At 35.6% G+C, this 17999-nt stretch overlaps 1 protein-coding gene across 9 annotated transcripts in view; it reads left to right on the plus strand.

Moving 5' to 3' along the window:
• Nucleotides 1-957: 957 nt before the first annotated feature.
• RBM39 (RNA binding motif protein 39) overlaps nt 958-17999 on the plus strand; it is a 30323-nt gene continuing 13281 nt past the window's right edge. Inside the window, exons 1-12 of one of the 9 annotated variants that reach the window (XM_077170015.1) lie at nt 969-1386; nt 2004-2066; nt 2291-2363; nt 3289-3863; nt 7047-7122; nt 8287-8478; nt 10906-10971; nt 11066-11119; nt 13545-13662; nt 13979-14131; nt 15547-15684; nt 17453-17518. In XM_077170015.1, coding sequence (XP_077026130.1) covers nt 3845-3863; nt 7047-7122; nt 8287-8478; nt 10906-10971; nt 11066-11119; nt 13545-13662; nt 13979-14131; nt 15547-15684; nt 17453-17518 — 882 coding nt within the window. In that variant the 5' untranslated portion in view covers nt 969-1386; nt 2004-2066; nt 2291-2363; nt 3289-3844. Of the gene's footprint in view, nt 1387-2003; nt 2364-3288; nt 3864-7046; nt 7123-8283; nt 8479-10905; nt 10972-11065; nt 11120-13544; nt 13663-13978; nt 14132-15546; nt 15685-17452; nt 17519-17999 lie in introns of all 9 variants that reach the window. The other 8 variants (XM_077170007.1, XM_077169977.1, XM_077170022.1 and 5 more) reach the window with 8 other exon arrangements.

The following is a 17999-nucleotide window of genomic DNA, read 5'->3' on the forward strand; positions in this document are numbered from 1 at the left end:
GGAGATGGAGTATCTGCTGTGAGAAGTTAATTTTCTACCCAGTATCTTCTGTGAGAGGTTAATTCACTATCCAAGGTCACCGTGTAGGAGCAGCTATATGAACTAAGGTGTTTCATTTCAAATTTTGGTCCTCAATTATTAACCTTTGAAGCAATAGTAGAATTAATTAATTTTTGACTTTAAGACATTTCAGTAAAATTTTTTATTTGGGAGAGAATAGCCCACGACCTATCCGCCTTTCCCTTTCTTTCACAGTATTGACCAAAGAACAAGGGGCGAATTTCTACTCTGCCAGGCATCTGGGAGGCTTCAGGAGTGACTAGTCAAGTCCCAGAGGAAAAGGAGATACTTTTGAAGAAACAATAAAAACCCCAGACCATAAATTTGAGGAACACATAGCTGACCCAATGCCAAATGGATAGAGTTTTTTTTTCACAGTCTCTTCCTCTTTCTCCACTACCCGCAGGGGTGTTTTGATTGAGGCCGCACCTAGATCCACTAGCTGCAAAAGACAGTGAAACATTTTATTCTACATTCCTCGCCCCCTCTCCCTGTCCCGTCTTTTTCGCCATCCCTCCTTTATGCTTTCCCCTCAGTCTTCACCCTTGGTGGATAACCTGGATGTGACCGTTTTACCCTAGCACCATAAGGGCTAGCTCGCCTTATGGCGACCTTGACAGCCATCTGAGTGGGAGGCCCCCGGGGGGAGTGGGACGGTCGATTCTGAGGGAGAAATCTTCAGAGGGCTGTAAGGAGACGCCACGAGAAGGCGTTAGCACAGAGATCCACTCAGAATAGAATTTTCTAAGAAATTGACAGAAAATGCACCAACTGCTTTTGCTCTAGAGAATCGCGTCGTTTCGCGAGATTTGGACGCTTATCTGGAGTGGTAAAGGCGGCCTCTCGGAGTGGGGGATGGGAACGTCTGTGGCGCAATCATTACGCGAGATTGGGCCATGGTCGCTGGGGCCGTAGTTAGATCTCGCGACATCTCGGCGGCTCCTGTCTGGACTAGGGACATCTTCTCGCGAGAGCCCGTGCTAAGAACTCTGGAGACCCCGTGTATTTGTGTCTGTATGTGTGTTGGTGAATGTGAGTACGGGGAAGCAGCGGCCGCCATTTCAGGGAGCTTGCCGAAGCTTACGCAGGGGTGGATCCTGAGCTGCCGAAGCCGCTGTCCTGCTCTCCTGCGCGGGCTTCTCTAATCCCATTGTTTTTTTTAGATCCGCTCGGGCCTAGCCGCCCTCGGAGCCCGAAATTCGGGCTGGGCGGTACCGCGGCCTGGGTTTAGCGGCTTAACAGTAGTAGCGGCGGCGGCGGCAGTAGCAGCAGCAACAACAGCCTTTTTCCGAATACGAGACCACAGGCGATCGAAAGCCCACACAGGTGAGGGGGTGCCACAGACCCACGTCTGGTCAGAGTTTTTTCGTGGTTTGGTTATCTTCTCGACCGAGGACGCTTCTCAAGGGGTCTTAAGCGATGAAAGTGGGGGAGCGGGATTTCAAGAAGTCGGCCCCATTTTGGTGACCGCGCCCTTTTCCTGTCGGTCAGAGTCGGGACTCCTGGGCCGGCTTGAACCCCAGGGAGGTTCATGGTCAGATGCGTCTTCGAGGCCTGGGCCTGCCGCGACCTCCTAACATGGCGCCAGTCGAACGCCGCCTTGGCACACTACCCCCTCCCAACCGAGGGAGTTTCCCTTTGCCCCTAATATGGCAGCGCGGGCTTTGAGGAGAGAGATTCAGTGCCAGGCTCTCCGCTGGAGCTTCTCGGGTCCTTTTTTTGTAGTTGATCGTTTTTTTTATCGCAAGTCCATTTTCGTGCTTCCGGTGTTAGTTTTTAGATTGACTTATAAAAAGCCAAGATTAGTAACGTGCCTGCCGATTTGGTCATTCTAGGCCTTTTAAAGATTTTCCTGGAGTTTTCCCGTGTGTTAAGTGAGGCATAAATGGAGCAGAATTGAAAAATGATTATTCACAAATTTTTATTTTCTGTTTTTTTCTCAGGCGTTAGAGGAAATGGCAGACGATATTGATATTGAAGCAATGCTTGAGGCTCCTTACAAGAAGGTGAGAGAAAACATGTCGGTGAGGTTTATATTTCTTAAATTAGCATTATTCACGAAACTACTGCTGAAATGTAAACTAACCTCCCCGGAGCCCTCTTGATTTATCTTATCAGAGATGCATTACGTGTAACTTACAAAAGTAAATATTTGCTATTGATGTAATAATATTGTGCAGTAGTTTCACTTCAGCGTGATGAATAAATGCCCATCTATCTCTCTTTGTAGACTTGCCTAACGATATCTCACCTCTACTCCCATGAATTCACCTTTGATTCCAGTGTGAACTGTCAATCATAAGGTAGTAATTGAGTGACTTATCGCTGTACCGTGGTCCCCTAGGTAAAATGACTCAACTAAGAATATCCAGCTCCAGTTTGGTATAGCAAAAAGGTGAATGTAGTGGTTTGGGAAAATAGCAGGGGTCCAAGAATAGCAAAACGTGACCAGTCTGTGGCAAGTAAATCTTTAAATAAGTCGTAACAGAAGAAATGGGTGAGATTTGATTTTTTTGTATCTAAGACTGGTGATAGTAAATCGTATAATAGGCAGGTGGCGATCTGCTTAGTTAAAAATCACTGAAATTCTTGGATCCCTGAATAGAACTTTTTTTTTTAAAGCAAAAGAGGCAGTATCACAGTTTAGAGTCACCAAATGACTGTTTTACTGTTCTCCTATTGTTTTATTTTTAATTAGGCCCTGCCATAATATTTCACACCAAAAACTACAAAGGAATGATTTTGGCTAATAATAGTCTGACCCATTTCAGTATAGCTGTAAAAGTAAACTGTCTTTTCATTCTTTCACCAGTTGGTGGTGAAAATAGCTGTATGCATGCATTATCACTGGTGTCACAAACTGTAAGCTTTGTAAGTTAGCAGTTATGCTCCTATAACTAATGATCAAACTTTAAAATAAACATTGCGCTAAACCTTTTAAAATAATACATTTGTTTTGGAGTATATAGCACGACCATGTGGTACCAGTTTGGATGAATTCTTGATAACTTTAAGTAGTGTATATAGTTTTGTAATGCTTAGATTCATGAAGAGCTACTCACTATTAATGTTAAGATTCTTGTGTCTTAGTTTAACGTGGATATAATTCCATGTAAACAGGTATGGAAATAGGAAATGTTTAGGCTGGACTGGTGGATTATTAATTGACTTTCTTGGGTTCTTGGGAGTCAACATTACTAAAGCAGTGTGAATCCCTGTTTGCTTCAGGGCGAGATGTGTGACAGAGGTGGCATCAAGCTCTTACAGTCCCAACCCTCCAACGGAAATGGGCGAAGATCTCAGGAATGGCATCGGTCACAGGAAATCGATAGTGGCTGGCTGCTAGCATGGCCACTTGGGGCTTAGGCAGAAATAGAGCCATGGTACTGACCAAAGGGACCATAGCACATGGAATAAAGTTCAAAACAGGACTTCATTCATCTTTTCTAGAAATTATATTTAACCACTTGAACTCTGTAAACTGGATAACATAATATCTAAAATATTTAAGAAAGTAAAAATTAACTTGTTAATATGAAAAGTTTTTATTTTGTATCTTGATTTAATTGTAAGCAACAAAGTGGTTAAACACATACCCATCTAAATTTTTTTATAGCCTTCCATGTTAAACTGTAAATAAGTAATTAGTTTTAAAATTGTTCTGTATTTTCTTATTCCTATTCCCTTTACCCTTTGACAACTTGAAATGTTGCCACTTCGTCCTCATGATGTTCTTCTATCAACCCTGCTTAGGATGAGAACAAGTTGAGCAGTGCCAACGGCCATGAAGAACGTAGCAAAAAGTAAGTTTTAAGAAGGGCCATGGGGGGAGGTGGTGAAATTTATACAATTGAAATCTTTGTTCCTGTCCCTTAAGCATCAAACTGAGGTTCTCATCTGAGGTTTTTCTTTGCCTCTTTTAGAAAAGTGGTTCTTTGGGGATGATAAGCACTGAAGATATAAAACTAAGAGCTCTTTCCCTAGACTTCAGGGTATGGTTTTAGGGGACTTCTGGACAACTTTTCCAAGTCCACCCATGACAGTCTGGTTAAGAATTGTATAAGAGCTTTTTTGTGTTTTAAGTTGCTAACTTTGGCTTAGTTTTTGATGTTATCACTGAGCTTTTTATATCCACTAAACTTAAAAGGGAGAAAAAATGTGAAATTAGGAAAGGTAATAATTAGGTCATGAAAAGGTTTGTTTCCCCTAAATCACTAAAGGAGCCAGAGCTGTGAGTCATTGCTGCTCTTTGCTTTAAAAACCTTTTTGTAGTATTTTGCTTTCATTGCTTTTATACCTTTTCGATTTGAAGAGACTTAATAGAATGGAATATATAAAAATTGTGAATATTTACACTATTTAGATTAGATGAATAACCAATTATAGGAAATCTGTACTACAGACTAGTACGGACCACAGTATACAAAAAGTTTAAACCAGATCCACTGTATAAGTTTGGATCCTATCAATTCTTGAAATTTCATTTGAGCTCTAAGATTAGTAATTCTTAGTTTATGTGTTCACATTACAAGTATTGTTTTATTAGTCTGTTTGTGATGTCATATTGAAACATTCTGTCATGTGAATGGCCCCATAATAACATGAAATGAAAAATGAGTTCAAAGAACATTGTAATATGTAATATTTTCACAACTGTATTTAGGCAGTTGGATATAATTTCATAGCATAGATGAGAAAATTATTGCATTGGATTATTCAGAATTTGCTAAGCCAGTACTTTCTTATAGTTCCCCTAAAATTAATTGTGGTAGTAAAAGGTTAGAAATTATTTAATTTGTAGGAAATAATCCTACTTTTTTCTAGTATAATTTTGTGTGAGAGTCTTATAGTTCCTCACCCATTGAGTGAATGTGGGGATCTGGTTGGGTTTAGTCTTGACCTGAGGCGTTCAACTCATATTTGCAGTGTTACCTAGTTGTAGATCTCATACAAAAGTAACAGTTTCCTAACTGATGTTTCTATTTTGCAATTCTGTAATAAAAAAGAAACCTAGGAGCTTATCCATATAGATTGACTTTAATTATCCAGCCTAGGCATCAGGCCATAATGGGTGAGTACAGATTTCACCCTAAGTTTGGAAAGGATGAGAACATTAATGGCTGCAGATTTTGCTGCTTTGTTGTACTACTTTCAGATGTCCCTCCTTGCTACTGACATTATCTCCAGTTCATACTTGTTTTCATTATGCATCTAAGCTCATTAAGACTACCAAACTTTTTGTAACACACGAGAAAATTGAGTGTCAGGTTCTAGATGAGTGAAGCTTTGTGGCCTTGATACATCTTAAGTTGAAGAGCCTTATGGGACTAAATAGAAGAATGGACGGCTTTCTTTAATTGGCCCTAGGATTCTCTTTTGAAGGGAAGAACCTTTCAAAACCCTCTAATTACCTACCCTCTGATGATCTTTTAAAGGGTCAAAATATTTTTGCATTGCTTCTCATCCTCATTATAGCAGAATAAACATATGGCTTCCTTGTTAAACCAGAAACTTCTTACCCATTTTTCTTAAAGATACCTATCTTTCACATTAATTATAAGTTGTTTGGAAGAAAGCTTTTACATTTAAGGATACTTAAAATATAGAAAACAACTAAAATGCTATGCCTGTGCAGTAAATTGCCTCTTAACCAAAGGAAGGTGCCATATTGCACCTTTTTCATCCTGAAAGTTCATTGACTTAAAACCCACTGAGAGTGGGATACAGTTTTTAAAGCGATAGAAAGATGTACATTTTGAGAGATTAATAGTTGAATGTAACAGTAGTAGTAAACGTTTTCTTTTTAAAAATAGTATTTCTAATTCTCAACATACACTGTTGATTTTATCCCAGTAGTAGAAAAAGGTACTAAGATTGGTATAACACAAATTGATTATCAGACTACTTTCTGAAGAGTTACAACCATCCCTTGGGCGAGACCTCAAGAGTTGAAATATGCCTTTTAAATACCTGGGCTTGCCTTTAATTACAACCAATTGTACCAAGTCTAAACCAGCATTTATTCAGTGAAGCTGTTTAGAGAATCACTCAAAAGAGGATAACAAATGAAAGCAGTTGAAATATATTGGCTACTGTGGTGTGGATTTTCTATAAATTTTGGAATAAATGACTTTTCTATTTTTTTCTTATTTTCCAGAATGCTTTGCATTTAAAATTTAGATCTTCTTACATGGAAGAGGTCAAATCCAGTTATAGCAAACACCTTTACAGCAGAGGCCATATAACCAAAAAGTTCAAAGGCCCAGCCCAGTGGACCATTTACTTCAATGATGTTCAGTACAAAATTCCACTGTCACTAAAGACATTGTAAAGTCTCTTTTAAGTTGTAACAGGATTTGACTATTAGGTTGGATTTTGACGACCCTTCTTTATGTAGTTTTAATCGTTAACCTATTAAATGTTCTTTTGAAGCTGGAATTTGTCATAGAGAAATATGTTGGTTTCTTGCACCCTTAAATTTTTGTCTGGGCATTTATGAGGATTGTATTTCCTGAATGGGTTACTATGTTGGTGTAGTATTTGTCTGGGGTTGCCTTCAGATGTGGGCGGGGACTCATTTATAAAAAGAAGTTCTCTGAAGACCTTAAGTTAAAATTATCCAATTTTTGACCTTTCCTGTGGCAGAATTACATTTTGGGGCCTATAAGATGTAAATTGGGAGGTTGGCTACCTCTCTGGTATGGGCCATTTATGTGCCACTTTATTTGTGGGGATGGAGTTTTTAAATTGTCACCTAATTGAATTGATTTTAATTGGGACTTTGGATTTTAGCTTTCTCACAAAATTCTTTAGCCTAAGAGGTAGTGTCAGATTTTTTTCAGGCAGCAAAGTTGGAATGTTATCTGTTGCCCTTCTGGACATTGCTTTGGTGACATATATAAATAATGAGTGTAGCCTAATTTTCTGTCATGTGCTACTTAGCATATAAATTTCTGACAGTCAGGTGGATTATCTTGAAATTTTAGACAAAGTTTCTGCCTCCTTGGAAAGCTCTACATCTCCTTGTGATTGGAGTGTGGGTTTCAAGATTCCAGAAGGTGGGTGTCTTCATTTTCTATTTTCAATGCACTCTAAGATGACCTGCTTTCAGGTTCTCTGAGGCAGACCTCAATTATTTTTGTGCTAACTTTGCTTTGATAAGGACTAAGCAGTTAATTAAATTTCCAAATAATAATGGAGAGTTGTCAGAATGTTTAGTAATCTTCCAACCACTACAAATTGAAATTTTGGTGGAATTAATGTATTTAGAAATGTCTTTCAATTTATATTGGAATATCTGAAGGCACCTCTAAAATTTGAGTGATGACATATATATAGAGGTACAGATTATGCAATGAGTAGGTGATACACTGGAATGAATACAGAAATGAACAGAAGGAGTGAGTAACTGGCTTTTTTACCTTTCAGAGTTTGAGATTTTATAAAGATTTACAAAGGTGTGGATCCTTGTTTTTGATTGCACTCCACAGGCTTGTATAACTGGCTTAAAAACATCATACTCCATATCCTGGCATACTCATAACTTTAAATAGGACGATTTTGAAATGGTCAGATTAAAATCTAAGAAGCGTCAAAATGATTTTATTGCGTTAGTTCTTAATGTCCTTTGTCCTTGTTATTTTGCCTGTGAAAACCAAATTAATGATGTTTGGGTGGCCCTTTGAAAGTACAAGATAATCCCACCTTTAAAGTGGGTCAAAATATGTTTACTTGAGGGTAATGAGTATATTTAATCAAAATAGATGTCTATGAACTAATGATTTTCTTAAATGTGAGCATATGCTATTGTAAGGATGGTTTTACTATTATATCTTACGGGTTTACTGTAATAATGGTTGGCTTGTCACATACCTGGTCAGACTTACTGTATAAAGGTTCAGGTTTTGATATATGCTACCAGTAAGACCTGCTCCTTTTTAAAGCTGCAGCTGACTTTCAGGAGATTACTGCAGACCCTGCTAATTATTAACAGTACCTCAGTACCTTCCCAACTGCTGATTTTCAGTAGTAGAAGGCAAAAGTAGGGTTTTGATTACTGTATATAGGAATTAATTTTCCTTAGAATGATTACCATACCATTATATGAAAGTAAAAATGGCAAAGTAAATTTCAAAGGATACAAAACATTTTTTCTCACCAAAAAAGGAAGTATACCTTGACAGGTTCTTAAACAAGCAAAATAATGGTAATATTTCTTCTCAGGAGGAAAAAAAGCAAGAGCAGAAGTCGTAGTCATGAACGAAAGAGAAGCAAAAGTAAGGAACGGAAACGAAGTAGAGATAGAGAAAGAAAGAAGAGCAAAAGCCGTGAAAGGAAGCGAAGTAGAAGCAAAGAAAGGAGACGGAGCCGCTCAAGAAGTAGAGATCGCAGATTCAGAGGCCGCTACAGAAGTCCTTAGTATGTAACTATAATCATCATGATTTCGGTTTGAGGGTCATTCTTGGGTATTCAGATGGCAGTTTAACTTGCATAGTGAAATTTTATATTTCAACATGGTTGATTAAAATAATAAGGTTATTGACATTGAAAAAGGCTTATAGAGTGTTTGAAAAAGAACAGAACTTTTACTTTACTAGGCATACAGTTTTTCGTTGTTACTCATAACTAAAAGTATTTTAATTGTATGCCAATTTCTATGTATGCACCAGACTTTTTAAAAATTACTTGATGCTGTAAGGCCAAATACTTGAGGAAGCTAAAGTTGTGTGAGCTCTTAAAATGTTTGTGGAATATATATTTACTTTAAACTTTAGTTACAGATATCTAAGTCTTGCAAGTTGTGAAGTCTTGACTTTGGCTGTTTCAGTTGAAATGAGAGACACTTCATGAATTTTTTGTATATTCCTTGATGATGATAGTTTTCTAGGATCATCCCAAAATCATTTCTATTTAAGGTTCTTTATGAACATAAAGCACTTTGAAAATATAATCACGGGAAATTTGAGATTGGAAACTGGGTAGTCTGCATAAAGCCACAGGTTCACCTCAATCATTATAAAACTCAACTATAATTTGCAAAGAGCCTACCTACATCTCTAAGCCAGGATTGAATACAGCTGTCTTTAATACTTTATGACCTTTATTTTGTTAAATATACTGTTGCAAACTATTTAGATTATATTAAAATCAGCACTTCTAATTTGAACTTGTATGATATGGAATTCAAAGATAAACACCTGATTCAGAGCTTTGCCTCTTTTACTTGGGCAAGCTGCTTAACTAAGCTTTTGTTTTCACATCTTTTAAGAAGGCTGTAACAGTAGGCAGACAAGCAGTTAATGAGAAGTGAATTATGAGAATATAAGTAAAGCCCTTAGACTACTGATTCGTATTAATTAAATGTTGTGATATTATATGCAATCATTAGGAGTTGGTAACAGTTTTGAATTCTGATCTGTAAAATAAAACAGCTCGCAGATTATGTTGTCTAGGTTCTTCCTAGTGGCTTATTATTTCATAACCTTTTAGAACTAAGAGGGGACCACAATTTATTTCAATTTTGAATGTTGTATTAGAAAATTTTTTGTTTTTCTCAAATTTATCAAGATTTACTGCAAGTTTGAGATTGTGCTAAATCTTTTCACCAGAATGAACTAAACAGAAAAAAAGATTAATAAATTCAGAATTCTGTTAATTGTTAAATCTGCCTATGATCTTGTTCTGATTTTATTTAAATATTACTTAGGTCTTGTGTTTGGTTTCTTGTGATTTTTAATTACAGAGGCTGTAATTGAGACTGGTTTGATGTTTTATAATTAAAAGGGAAAGAAAATAGTTTAGAGATTATTATCTAAACTTCTCATTTAGCCAATAGATGTTGCCTTAGTTATCACAGTTAGTACGAATTGCAGAGGATCCATTTAAAGCTATATTTTTGGAATCGCTTAGATGTTGTAGGTAGATGTAAAGTTCCTGAAAAGTTGCTTAAATGAGCATCACCGAAAGCCAGACATTTATTTTTATTTTGCTACCTTTTTGGAGTAAATTAGCAACATGAGCACTGGATAGGAATAGAATGATCTGACCTGTCCATCTGACCATGGTCTGGCCTTGTAAAAATAAAAAGACACAGAAACTACTGGGATTGTATTATAGGAAAGTTAACTTTTGTAATCTGTTTTTGAACTCATCTCTTTAAATATTCATGATCAACTCCTCAAAAAAGAATCTTCCTGAAGACTTGAACTACCCCCATCTTATTTATAAAATATTTTGCCACAGACAGCTGAAGTAGTAGTACTAAAAGGTGCTATCACGCAGTCTTTAAGACTACTCACTGGAAAAATCTAAGTTTCATAACTCTGTAAATAATTAAACCTCTCATTTATGAAAAGTCCCTCAAAAATAATGAATATTGCATGTATGTATGTATGTACACATGTGTATTTCTGAAAAAGGATTTGCAAGGATACATACCACATTAACTATAGTACTGGTGTGAGATTGGGGACTTGGGGAACTTAAGAGGGCTCTTTAAAAATGTTTACTTCTATGTTTTTTTAAACCTCAGAAATGTATGCACAAAAGGTACACTTGAAAGAGAAAAGTATAGACTAGAAACACAAGTGAGCACTTTCAGAATCTTAAAAATACTGAGGCTGTAGCCTTTGGTCTTGGCACCTCTCAGTGTGGTCCAGGATGGATAAATATAATAAGGGTAGCTTGCGTGGGATACAGCTAAGAGAAAAAATCTCTTACTCCTCTTCAGAACTGAGGTGGAAATGAAAAGTAGCCTAAACAATGTTAAACTTGCTGGCGAGTGCATGAGTGCAATCTTAGTGAGACCCTAAACCAGTAACTAGTAATTTTGTGTTTCCTTTTTAGCTCCGGACCAAAATTTAACAGTGCCATCCGAGGAAAGATTGGGTTGCCTCATAACATCAAATTAAGGTTTTTAAACATACTTCTGAATTGTTTAAATTGTTTTTCAAGGAACTGATCTGTACTTGTTTGCGTGACTTCTGAAACTTTTTTAACTTTGCAGCAGACGACGCTCCCGAAGCAAAAGTCCGTTCAGAAAAGACAAGAGCCCAGTGAGGTAGCTGTTTGTATTTTTTTTTTTCCCTTTAGAGCTTTCAGCTTTTATAAAGCTTTTACAAGTGATGCTACTGCAAATTTAATCATGATTGGTGATTTGGAACATAAAAAAAATCTTAATTCCTTTCGTAGTATTGTTAAGTTATTTTGAATTTTCTAACATAATGGGAAAAGTGTTTTCCTAACTTTTCAGTAGGTTTTTTTTTAAACTTTTTTATTAATTAAAAAAATTAACAAACAAAACATTTATATATCATTCCATTCTACATGTACAATCAGTAATTCTTAATATCATCACATAGTTGCATATTCATCATTAGTACATTTGCATCGATTTAGAAAAAGAAATAAAAAGACAACAGAAAAAGAAAGAAAATGATAATAGAGAAAAAAAAACTATACGTACCATACCCCTTACCCCTCGCTTTCATTTACCACTAGCATTTCAAACTAAATTTATTTTAACATTTGTTCCCCCTATTATTTGTTTTTATTCCATATGTTCTACTCTTACTCTTCTGTTGATATAGTAGCTAAAAGGAGCATCAGACATAAGGTTTTCATATTCACAGAGTCTCATTGTGAAAGCTATATCATTGTTCAATCATCATCAAGATGGGCGGGCCGCGGTGGCTCAGCGGGCAAAGTGCTTGCCTGCTATGCCGGAGGACCTCGGTTCGATTCCCGGCCCCAGCCCATGTAACAAAAAACGGAAAAACAAAATACAATAAAAACAAGAAAATGTTTAAAGATGTTTCCCTTTCTTCCTTCCTTCCTTCCTTCCTTCTCTCTGTCTTTCCTTAAAAAAAAAGAAACTTTTCAGTAGGTTTGATTTTTATTTCATATAATAAAATTGGGAGCACAAATTAGATCTAGTATATCTAGATATAGATACATTAGTGTATAGATAATATGTATAATCTATAAGTAAGTATTGAAAACTTTAAATAAGCTTGACTTACCTTTGAATTGATAAATTTGAGTTAATTCTTCAACTAGCCTCATGTGGGAAAGTAGTTTCAACTATTATAAGTATTACCGTTTGTCCCTCATCCCTGAAAAAAACTATTATATCTCCAAAGCCTTAACTTGGCTTTTTAAAAAGTATTACTCTTATGTTTTTGAATGTTTGTGTAAATAAACTTATTATTAATGCCTTTATCCACTCTTCCATATCGATTCAAGGAACATTTTGTCATTTCCCTTAAAGGTTATCTTTTTAGTTTTGCGTTTATTCTGTTATTTGGTGTTTTCTAATTATGCAGTAGAATTCTAGCATTTGGTGAAAACCTTCATGATTTTTTAAAGGTTTTCTTTATTAACAGATGTTGAAGTTGTTATTCTTAATACTTAGAGTTCTCTCATAAGAAAATCCCCTTTGGGTTCTCATTCTCTGGATCTAGTCTAGCTGAGATTTGTTTTGCAGTAATATATTTACTACCTACTGATTTCTTAAGGTGATGTACCATAGCTTTTCTGATGGAGTATGCAATTTTTTTTGTTTGTTTCCAAAAGAAAATTTGTTTCTCTTACAGAAAAGTGTCCAGAATCATCTGGGTTTTATTTGCTGCAAGAGCATGTTAAAGCTTATAATTTGAAGGATAGAACCTTAGTTGGGGGTGGGGGGGCAGGGTCTTACCCACATGGTGATTTAGTGATACTTTGAAACTGAAATTGTGCTCAGACATTTTTTTTTTCCTTGAATTTTGTAGCATTTTTCATCTGTTGTCCTTTTATTTTTTTTCTTAATTTGGGTACTAAATTTAAGTATACTCTTTGGAGCTATTTGTAGAAGTGAGTAGTTGAATCCTACTATTAATATGTATTTACATAGTTTTCTTAATTTTTCATTTCTATTTGATGTCCCTGTATTAATTTCTTAACCGTCAACAAATATTTCTTTCGTTTACTAAATTTTTGGAGTCTTAAGACTTAACCACTTCACATAAACAACTAGTTCAGTGTTCCATATGTCTCTATCTTATAATCAAATCATTTTCATCATTTGATGAACAACACACAGTTTTACTTTATGGTTTTATGGTTTTGTTTAGGGAAGGCATCACAGGGTTCAGTGAGTGACCATTCATTCTGTTCATTTTAGAGTAGTCTGGCATCTATCTGACTTATTTTGTAAGGCTCATTGAATTGTCAGACTTCTGATTGGCTCTTATCCTGAAGAAATTACCATTCTGAAGAATGAGAATCCAAAGAATTTATCCTGGTGCTATGGAAAATAACCAGAGGGAACACTTAGTAGATTTACTATTCTCTTAGAGGAGTCAGTCATATTTAATTATTTTATGGGCATTTTGTCCAAACAAATGAGAATATAGACAAAGTTAGCTTTGATAAATATTCTGTGTACTAAAAATATACTTAAAAAAAATGAGTTAAATTAATTCTATGTTCATTATTCCTTTTAGGGAGCCTATTGATAATCTAACTCCTGAGGAAAGAGATGCAAGGACAGTTTTCTGCATGCAGCTGGCAGCAAGAATTCGACCAAGGGATTTAGAGGAGTTTTTCTCCACAGTAGGAAAGGTAATTTTAGTTTCTTCAGGGATTAGGGAGACCAAATAGGTGGAAATTGTAAACATTTAATACTTGCTATTTTGCATCGTTTGAAGAGTGAGTGTTGGAGTTACTACACATTCATCAAAAGATTCAGATAGATGATAGTAATGGGCCTAGAAAATTAATATTTTGATTTTTTTAAAAATGTTTTAATGGTTTCTTCTTTGGCTGCATCATTAATGTGTTTTCGTTTCTTTTAAAAATTACTTTATCTAAAATGGCTTACAGTGGAAGGTGGTCTTAACTGAGAATGTTAAGCTGTGTTGTGTGCTTTTCATTTTAGGTTCGAGATGTGAGGATGATTTCTGATAGAAATTCACGGCGTTCCAAAGGAATTGCTTATGTGGAATTTGTTGATGTTAGTTCAGTGCCTCTAGCAATAGGATTAACTGGCCAACGCGTTTTAGGAGTGCCAATTATAGTACAGGCATCCCAGGTAATTTTTCTTTTTTTTTTTTTTTTTTTAAACATGGGCAGGCACCAGGGATCGAACCCGGGTCCTCGGGCATGGCAGGCAAGCGTTCTTGCTTGCTGAGCCACCGAGGCCCCCAGGTAATTTTTCTTGGTTAAGAATTTGATCATTGATAGTGCTGGAAACCTCTTGTGCCTTATATTCACCCTTGTTAACTTGAGCCAGACATTCGACAGTTTGATTTGACTTTGATTGCTTTGATACAATTCTCAAAACTGCTTTGTGCCATTTTGATATAAATTTTATATGAAAGACTTGAGAACTTGGTTTAAAATTTTATTGTTTTGTGATTTATTGTAAGACATAGAAGCATCTAATGACATGTTTTCCATTTTGCATCTTTCAAATGGAATGATTGACATTTTAAATAATTTTAAGGATTTTACATAATGTTGAGTGTAGTTTCAAGGAATAGCCAACCACCAGTTTTAACATTTCTTAAAAGATGTTGAAATCTAATCTTTAGACGATCTTCTGTTTAGTATGAGGTAATGGGTGATTTACTCCTACTTTCCTGATAACCTTGTACCTCACAGTAGTTTAGTATTGCCTTTAGGAAAATGAAATTCATGTTAATTTGCATGGAAAAATTGGATATATCATTCTGTTGAATCTATAATATGAAATATATCCTTAGAATTGCCTTTATATGTTTGTTTTTTTGAGTCTGTAAGTCTACAAAAATGTCATGCAGAAAATATTATACAGTTTTGATCTGTATTTCTGTCAATAACCCAGGTTTTAAAAAATAGAGACTAGGATTTTTAAAAAAATTTTTTAAATAAAAAAAATGACAAGAAAGAAACACAAACATTCTTAACATGTGATCATTCTGTTCTACATATACAATCAGTAACTCACAATATCATCACGTAGTTGCATATTTGAGAGTAGGATTTTTATTTTATGCAATAAAATAAGTGCTTTGCACAAGACTTCTAATTGCCCTTTTACTGCTCACCAGCTGTATGTAACTGTGGCCAAATGACCTGTTAGTCTCAACTTTTATTATCTTAAAAACAGGACAATATGAAAATTTAAGCACACTTTTAATATTGGGTATTCATAGTTTGTGTGTAAATTTTGATAGGAAACTATTTACTGCTAAATTCATTTCCTGTGATGAAGGAGGACAAATCTAATAGTGTATAGGCTAGTTAAATTCCAGGAAGGATTCTTTGTACCCATGTTTAACATCTCTTATGATGGAGTCATTGCTAGGTGTGAAGTACAAGTTTGTTTTATATATGACTTGGCACATGTTCTCAAACCACTGACATCACTTGTCCGGAAGGATACCAAAGCCAAGATGGGGGTTAGTCTATTTAAACTGATTTGCATTAACTCTCTGTATGTGTATTTTGCTTTCTTGTTTCTAGGCGGAAAAAAACAGAGCTGCAGCAATGGCAAACAATCTACAGAAAGGAAGTGCTGGACCTATGAGGCTTTATGTTGGTTCATTGCACTTTAACATAACTGAAGATATGCTTCGAGGGATCTTTGAGCCTTTTGGCAGGGTAAGTTCAAATTCTTCAGTGCATCTAATGGGCTCTTGTTTTTAACACAGCTGTATGGTATGTCCATGTATATAGTTTTTTTTTAAGTGGGACTAATATTTAGAGGAGAGGATGAAACTGTATTACATATTTGTGTAAAAAGACAGCTTTCCTGAAATGAGGATATTTGAAGTTAAAAGAATCTAATAAAGTGTTATTCATAATGCTGTTATGAAATGCATGGTAGAGTTTAGAATTGATTATGTTCTAAAAATCATTGGCAAAAAAAGTTTACTATATATCTGAAGCAAGAGTTTTTTGTTTGGGGGGAATCCTTTTTTTAAAATTTTTTTTATCCTTCATTGAAATTTTAAGGAGTATGTAGAAAAGTCTCTCTCCTAACCACTAAATTAAGGAATTAAAATGTGTCTTTCTGTCAGTTGGTCCTCATTTTAGAATAGATACTCTATTTTAGAGCACATATGTATCAAATGCTATACTCTGGGTTAAGGAATTCATTGTGGCGGTCAATATAAAAAAAATCTTTATTCTTGCAGTACCTTAACGGTACACTGCTCCAAATTGCCTTTGGATATGCTTTTTACAGTTTGCTTTCAACTCTTCCCTGCTTAAGTTTAAGTGTCAATAATGGTTAAAGCGAGGGTATTGAGAGTATGGGTGTACTTATTTATTGGAAATACTATACTCATACAAAGGTTGCACAATTCATAATTGTATGGATTGCTCACTTATATTTCTGTATCCACCAGAAGGTAAAGAAATAGAATATGTTTGTCAAGGCTGTTGTGACAAATTCTGCACAAAGGTTTGGCTTACAAAACAGGAATTTATTGGTGCACTACTTTGAGGTGAAGAGAAGTTCAGAATCTAGATATTGGCAAGGCTTGCTGTTTGTTCCTCAAAACTTTCTGCAGCATTCGGGGGCTAGATACTTCCAAATATTTTGGCTTCGTTGGCTTTCCTGTCACATGGCGATGTGCTCTCCTTTCTCTTCTGAGTTCCTCCTTGTCTTCCTGTTTCTTCTTGTAGGGACCTTCTCCGTTTGTTTTTTGTGCTTGTAAAGGACTCCAGTAGTTTGGATTAAGACCCAGCCTCATTCGGTTGGGCCACACTGTAATTTAAATAACATTTTCAAGGCTCCTACCTGCAATGTCTTCACACTCACAGGAATGTGTTAAGGTTAAGAACCTGTCAGATTGGGGTACATGATTCAATTTTTGACAAGTTCGGTGTTTTTAAATTTTTCATGCTGTCTCCAAAGCTCTTTTAAATTTAAGATAGAATTCACATACCATGTAATTCAACCATATAAAGTGTACAATTTAGTAGAGTTTTAGTATATTAACAATTGTTAATAGTATTTTCCAATATTTTGTTCAGTGTATTACTGGGAATTAATATTTAGTATTTTTTAAATAATGGGAAGAAAACAAAAATGTTGTTTCTGTTGCTAACTCATTTTATTCCTTTACAAAGGACTTACGATTTTCAGAGGTTTGATTTTTTAAAAATATTTTTATTATAAACAGTGAACAAACATGCAAACATTGTTGACATGGTTAAAATCAGTGGCAGAGGTTTGCTTTTGAGGCAAAAAAAATTGCAGTATTTCCCTTTTTCAGTTTCTTTCACAGATTCTTTTTGGAGGAGGCATAGTGATAATTTTTCATTTCTTCTTTGGGAGAGGCGTATTTGTTACTAAGAGATTTTTTAAAGTATGTTTCAATGAAATTTTTTGCCATCTCCTGATTATGGTTTTCAATTTTAGATTGAAAGTATCCAGCTCATGATGGATAGTGAAACAGGTCGATCCAAAGGATATGGATTTATTACGGTAAGGAGTTACCATGATTAATGTTGTGACTGAAAATCTGTTGGTTTAAATAGCATGATAAACCTGTATAGGTTACTGATTGTGGGCAATGAAGGAGGGAAGGAGGCATGGTTAATGTTTTTAGGTGGGTTAAATCAGCTTGCAGTTAGTAGCCATCTCTTAGTAAGTACTAAGGGTTCGCTTGAATCCAGATATTTAACCATTTTACTGCTATGTTTTATCATAGCCCATGTTTATATGGTCAGTTTACTTATCTGACTTTTCATATTGTAGGTCTTACTCCAGTCTCTAGCTTACTTATGACACATTCTTATCAGTTGAATGAAAGTCTTGTAATAGTCTGGCTTTTTTATATGTACATCACAACCAAGACCATATTACCTTAGTAAATACTTGTTGTGGCTACGGATAGCAGCGTAGTCCTAAGTGTAAGGATTGAGGTGTGACAACTGCTATAATAGTTAACAGGTGTAACTCTTTT

This window comes from Tamandua tetradactyla, chromosome 1, assembly GCF_023851605.1.
Source record: "Tamandua tetradactyla isolate mTamTet1 chromosome 1, mTamTet1.pri, whole genome shotgun sequence".
Lineage (NCBI taxonomy): Eukaryota > Metazoa > Chordata > Mammalia > Pilosa > Myrmecophagidae > Tamandua > Tamandua tetradactyla.